General features: G+C 31.0%; 1 protein-coding gene across 1 annotated transcript; it reads left to right on the top strand.

Annotated features, from left to right (window-relative positions):
* Positions 1-3,558: 3,558 nt before the first annotated feature.
* Positions 3,559-5,590, top strand: LOC143066445 (toll-like receptor 6). The gene has a single exon (XM_076239370.1). It carries the CDS (start codon positions 3,784-3,786, stop codon positions 5,455-5,457), a length of 1,674 nt encoding a protein of 557 aa, XP_076095485.1. The 5' UTR covers positions 3,559-3,783; the 3' UTR covers positions 5,458-5,590.
* The last annotated feature ends 1,334 nt before the right edge of the window (positions 5,591-6,924 follow it).

The raw sequence follows: 6,924 nt of genomic DNA, 5'->3' as shown, positions 1-6,924 counted from the left end.
GTTTGGTGGTTTGGTTCATAAGTGTGTCTCGTTATTTCATTTTTATATAGATCATAGTTTCCGTTGTGTCGTTTGTTTTCTCCTATATTTGAGTGTGAATTCACATTACTATAAGACGTGTCATTGTACTTTTCTATCCCAAATTCATGTATTTGGTTTTGATGTTATATTGGTTATTCTCATCGGATTTTGTCTAATGCTTAATCCGTTGCTGTGTGTGTTCCATTTTAATGTTGTGTCGTTGTTCTCCCCTTATATTTAATGCGTTTCCCTCAGTTTTAGTTTGTTACCCCGATTTTGTTTTTTGTCCATATATTTATGAGTTTTGAATAGCGGTATACTACTGTTGCCTTTCTTTATGCAGTTGATTTTTCTGTTTGGGTTGTTTTTTACACCAGTCATATTGGGGACGTTTTGCTTCGCGTTTAAGGCTGTACATTGACTATTGTACTATAGTTGGTTACTTTTTGCACATTGTGCATTGGATGTAAAATTGTATCATTCGCTTTCATACCACATCTTCTTATTTATATACAACCTTATCTTCAACATATTATGATAATATACAAACATTCACGACAGCACTATATTTGAATACAAATAGAAACAGTTTGGTTTTGGTGTTGTGTTTTTTATGTTCTCGTCGGGTTTTGTTTAGTACTTAGTCCGTTGCTGTGTGTGTTACAATTTGATGTTGTGTCGTTGTTCTGCTCTTATGTTGATTGCGTTTCCCTCAGTTTAAGTTTGTTTTCCCGATTTTGTTTTTTGTCCATGGATTTACGAGTTTTGAACAGCGGATTACTACTGTTGGCTTTATATACCTGTTATACATTAGGACGACAGTAGATTATTGAAGTTAAAGTCTAGTCAACCTAAATGTCAACAGGGTAATCGTCTTCTGCTATAAATGCATCATCCATCTTGCGAATTCATACTCAGACAAAATGTCAACTAGGAATAGGATTCAATCGATAAAATATCATATCAAAGATCGTAAAAATATGTCGCTAGTGAGTTGAGATAATGACACATCGTATTTCCACACCTTTCCATTTTATTTATTGTGAAAACGTATTGTACAATCATTAGAACAAATAGAAACAACAAGTTTCCTTATGTGGGAATCCAAATACAAAATTTATTCAGAATGAATATTACTCAAGGAGGATAAAAATGAAGTGTCATACAAAACAAAAGCAAACAACAAAAAAATACAATAATCAAAATATTTCTATGAACAACAGGACGCAAATTTTAAGGGTTTCCTGGTGCTCTGGACGAATAATCAAGCAGTTCCTATATATGATAATGCTTTTAAAACAAGACAAAACAAATCTGACGGTCACCCAAGTGATTTTGATCAAAAGGTAATTCCGATGTACTCTCCTGTTCAGATGTATCATAAAGCGTATAAATCAAGGCAAACTCCGTATCACATGCGGTATCGAATTCGATCAATATCATCACTCGGGCCTAAAGGTGCTCTGGATGTAATTGGAGTCTCGGGATGATAGGACATGTGATAGGACTTTGCCATGTATTATTCTCGATATGTTGTGAGGCATTCTATAGCTTACAATCAATCTATGCTTGCTCAATGTTGAAGGAAATACGGTGATTTACAGTTGGTATTGTCCTTGTGACGTGAAGTGATGAGTGTTAGTCAGGTTATTCTCAAATCAATAGTTTCAAATGTTGATCAAAATAATAACTCTGAAAATAATTGAAAATTACTAAGATTTTAGTCCTCTCTACTCTCTATTTATTTTATATTCTTGTAGTAGCGACATTGTGAAGTAACAGGTTTTTTACTAGACATTACAAGATTTTTCCTTGTTCTTGTCTTTAAGGGCATACAATACAGTTACAGGGGAGGTAATGACATTGCTAACGTAAATTGTTATTTTTGCGACGTCAAACTATGACTTATCGGAAAACGATTCAGTTTTCGAATAATTCTTATCATTCAAACTTATTTAACTTGAAAAAAAGAGTTCATGGAACCCTATGTTTTAAAGCCATTTGGTTTGATTACGTTAGAAGAACAATTGTGCAAATTTTCATGAAAACGTAAATAGTGCATTTTTTTTTATTTTAAGAAATATAGATAAAAAAAATCATGTTTTTTTTACAATCATGAACATTTGATAAATATGAGTTATTTCTGAATAAAAAATGTATAAGTTTTTATGATACTTATAAAATACAAAAATTACAAATTATTTAACAAAAAACAATTTGTGCTTATCCATTAAAACCAAAAAGTTATGTCTTACTTTCGAAAGGGTAAATACGGCCATAAATCCGAATTTTGAGCAAATATACAAAATTTCGACCTCATTTTACTCAAAAGTAGCACACGAAGGTAAATTTTATTACAAATTTGATTTAATCAGAGAAAAAAAGTCTATATGGAATTTTTTTTTATCAAAATGTAAACACGGGATCAAAACTGTATCGTATGCCCTTAATACTATTTAGAGTTTACTAAGCATAAATAAACTGCATATGGAAATTCGTTTACATTGACAATTTGGGTCAGTTACAATAAAGCATTACTTATATATTTATATATATTCGTTTATGTTACGTATAAATTGTGTTGAATGTGGAAAGTAAATAAAAAAAAGTTCCATTTTTGTAAGGTGTCTTTATTCCAAATATGGGTTTATTTGTAACTACTAAATGGATTATATATTTGTATATAACGTCCATTAGGTTGCCTAATAAGGTTTATGTAATTAGTTTATATAAAATGTGGCAACCATCCGAGTTTATCGTTACTGAATAATTGTAATTTAAACACATAGGAATCAAATTAAGAGATTTTTTAATTAGCTAATCGAATGTAAGTATTTGATTTTGATTCACAGAAAAGAACATATAAAAAAGTGTACTAGCATTTCTGCAAACCTTTATATCCAGTTGTGCTTTCGCATATATATTTTATGTTTTGATATTCTTTAAAAATATTACCACTAAATTGAAACATCGTCCTGTTTTACCGAGAGTTTGGAATAAACAACAATACATCTATTATCTGTTCTCATTTATCATGTATTTAAGAATTGATTTATTCTGCTTTAATTTGTTTTAACTGTCAATATGTATATATATTATTGTAAAGTACGCGTGGTGAATATTTAGATTTTTGCAAGTCAAATACATGTAAGTTCCCATTCACCGTGTGATTAAGAGATGAATACTTATGCTTCAATATGTATGGTTTAATTATTGGAAACAATTATTAATGTTCTATTGGTGGTATACCTACAAATAGTATATGAGTTATTTGTATGTATTTACAGGTATTTACAGTTATCAACTATGGTCATATCATATATTTGGTTTGATATTATCGTAATATCAATGATCATGAGTATAATCAACGCTGATACTTATCATAAATGTGGAGAGTGTTGCAAGTGTCTTCTTACAACAAGGGGATATAGAAGGGCCATTTGCAATGGATCTTACGTTCCAAAATTACCAATTTCTATTGAAGAAATTGAAATACGAAACTCTGACACGAGAAATATCGGACGTTATGACTTGATGAATCTTACATTGCATAACGTGTTTGTATTAGTATTGTCAGGAAACTCTATACGCTACATACACGAAGAAGCTTTTGTTAATTTAACATTGCTAGCAGTTTTAACAGTCAATAACGAAACTTCCTTAAGTGTTAATGTTTTGAAGAAAGCACTAACAAAACTGTCTTCAAAATTTTTAAAAACACTTCGGTTTACTAATAACAACTGGAAATATATTCCAAATGATATGTTTGATTCGTTCGTCAATACAGCGATACAAAATGTTCATCTTATAGGGAATCAATTTTCCGACCTCAACGGGTCAGTATTTAGAGTTTTAACGTTTTGTCAGAATTTAGTTATTGAGTACAATAAACTCTCGAAGATAATTTTCTGGAATATGCAACGTCTTAAAAGGTTAGGACTTGAGGGGAATAGATTAGCAAAAGTTCCAAATTTCTGTGGCTTTCACGAAATTATATTTCCGAAACTGAAGATTCTTTCTTTGAGCGAAAATAATATCGGGAATATAGATAACACGTCATTTATATGTCTGCCTAAACTCGAGGTTTTGAAAATGAGGGGCATTTCCATTGTTGAGTTACAAAATAACGTATTTTCCAGTCTTAAAAAATTAAAAGAAGTTAATTTAGAAAAGATTAATACTTTAAAACGGATCGAAGATTTTGCATTTAACAATACTTCCTTAAAAAAGATTTATATGCCTAACTGTAAATTTCGCTTTGACTTGAAAGAGAGATTTAACCACTACACAATCTTTAAATTCTGTCCAAATGTGAATTATGTAAATCTTGGACTCAATCATTTACCAAATAATGCAAGTATTCTTCATTCAATGTTCAAACCACTTGATAATCTCAGGTCACTGCTGCTGCATTCCACCGGACTCATCGATTTACCAAGAAATTTGTTTACCAATTTAAGAAAGTTAAGTAAACTGAATTTACACGACAACAGTTTACATAACTTTGATTGCAGCAGGAACATATTTGGTAATATCACATCCTTGAAATCTCTAGATCTCAGCTCTAACTTGATTTCAACCATGAACAAAACCTCGCTGCCGTCTAGATTACTGAATAATTTGGAAAAAATCAATTTTGGATCCAATCCCTTTTCCTGTACATGTGACCAAAAATGGTTTTTGGAATGGATTAAACAAACCAAAGTAAAACTTGTTGGTTATCCACAACGCTACAAATGTCGATATCCAAATGAGTTAGAAGGACAATACTTAAAAAACTATCACCCAACGGACGATATTTGCAATCCATGGAATCCGTTATATACTATGGCTATAGTGTTGTCCTTTTTTGGTGTATCAATTTTAGCCATTATAATTTGCATTTGGATATGTCAGAATAATATGAAGAATACTGTGTACCTTCTCAGAGTTGTATACAATCACAAACAAGGTCATGTTGCATTCGATGAACGTTTAAATTACGAATACCATGCATTTGTTGTTTACTGTGATGCTGACCGAGAATGGGTTCACAAAGTCTTTTTGCGTAAAATGGAAAGAGACGAAGGAATAAAACTCTGCATTCACCAAAGGGAGTTTGATGTTGGAGAAACTATTACAGGAAATATTGACAAATATCTTGAGAAAAGTTGGAAAGTGGTTGTTATAATGTCAAATGACTTCGCCAAAAGTGAATGGTGTCAGTGGGAAGTTGATGTAGTCCAGGAAAGACGTCGACGTCAAGGAAAGGACGCTTTCTTGTTAATAATGCTGAAGACAATTGATTCAAAACACATGACAAGTCCACTGCGTACGTTACTGGAGAGTACTCCTCATGTACGGTACCAGACAGGCGTAGGAGAAGATCTGTTCTGGAGGGTTGCAGTAAAATCTTTACAAAAACCACTAGGTCTTCCTCCGGTACCAGTTCTATAGTTTTGTGATATTGCTAGGAATTTTTAAAGTATTGATTATTCAATCATTATTAGTAGCAATTTTACTTATATTATTTTGATTTTCTTGTTATTTTACTTATTACTCTTATCTTTAAACTAATAATAACTCACAAGTATTCCTAATAAAATTCTGTTTGTGTATGTAAGCCAAATATACATTTTATCATTGCTACAAACAGGGGGGCGAAAGATACCAGAGGGACAGTCAAATTCATAGAATGAAAATAAACTGACAATGCCAAAAAATAAAAAAAGACAAACAGAGAAATAAAAGTACACAAGACACAACATAGAAAACTAAAGACTAAGCAACACGAACCCCACTGAAAAAATATTACACGTTTTATTAAATCAAATATTTTTGCATTTCACTGCAACTATACCTCGCAACAACTTTCTTGTTCGTGTATGATAGAATCCATGACTTCATGTTTAAAACTATGTCAACTACTTTTTAGGTAGAAGCTGTCCTTGTAGTTTTTTTTTTTAATTATAACCATTTCCCATAAAAATAAAAAGAAAGAAGTAATGGATCTTCATATACCTGAATAGTAGTGCAAAATGAAAGAACACAACTGGTACATCAACCGTGTAGTTCAAATCTATTGCGGTAAACTTCTGGTACCTTTTTTTCAAGTATCCAAGAAAATAAGTTGGTTTTCAGTATGCCTTGAAGTTAGTTTTTTTTCTGTTATCCTTTTCTATTTTTTTTTTCACTCTAACTAAAATATTTTATATGTCTCAAGCTAGGAATCTTGTCAAATTTTGACTATTGCTTGATATTTATAACATGTAAATCAAAAGAAAAATTATGCACTGAAACATGAATTGCATTACTTTATATTTATTGAAATTTAGGTTCCAAAAACCCTGTTTAAATTATATAATTATATTTCGGCATTGCTTAATGTCATTCTTTTGTGAGACTGTGTAAACAATATGAGAAATGAATCTGTGATTTCAAGCAATAATGGCTTCTTTGTCTTAAATTCAAATAAAGTGACAGTCATTTCATGTCTAAACTATACCTTATCGGACTTGTTCTGAACAATTTAACATACCTTTGTATTGCATGTAAACGCGTACTTGTTCCTGGAAGTTTGATAGTACACAAAAATGTACTCCTGACTTAAACAACAGGATCAACAGGGCATTTCACTCCTATTATAATTTCATATATTTTTTTTTATATTCAAAAGAGTATTATAACAAGGGGTCTTCAGTAATCCCAAATTTCAAAACTTTCTTTTGAAACCAAAGCTACCCAAATATTTCTTAAATCTATTGTATAAATGTATAAATGTTTAAATATGAATTGAAAATTTGGTACTTTTCTACAAAACTCGAATTGTTTTTTCTACAAGCAACTTCAACATTGCCGTTTTAAGATGTTGATAAAAAAACAGAAAAGAAGAGGAAAATGAATAAATTCTCAGTATTGTTTTCA

Source organism: Mytilus galloprovincialis, chromosome 3, assembly GCF_965363235.1.
Source record: "Mytilus galloprovincialis chromosome 3, xbMytGall1.hap1.1, whole genome shotgun sequence".
NCBI lineage: Eukaryota > Metazoa > Mollusca > Bivalvia > Mytilida > Mytilidae > Mytilus > Mytilus galloprovincialis.
The sequence above is the reverse complement of the archived record's forward strand: the minus strand, read 5'-3'. Positions and strand labels throughout refer to the sequence as shown.

Coding starts and splice junctions, on each gene's coding strand:
- LOC143066445 (XM_076239370.1), top strand. CDS start 3,784: ATGTTTGATTCGTTCGTCAATACAGCGATACAAAATGTTCATCTTATA.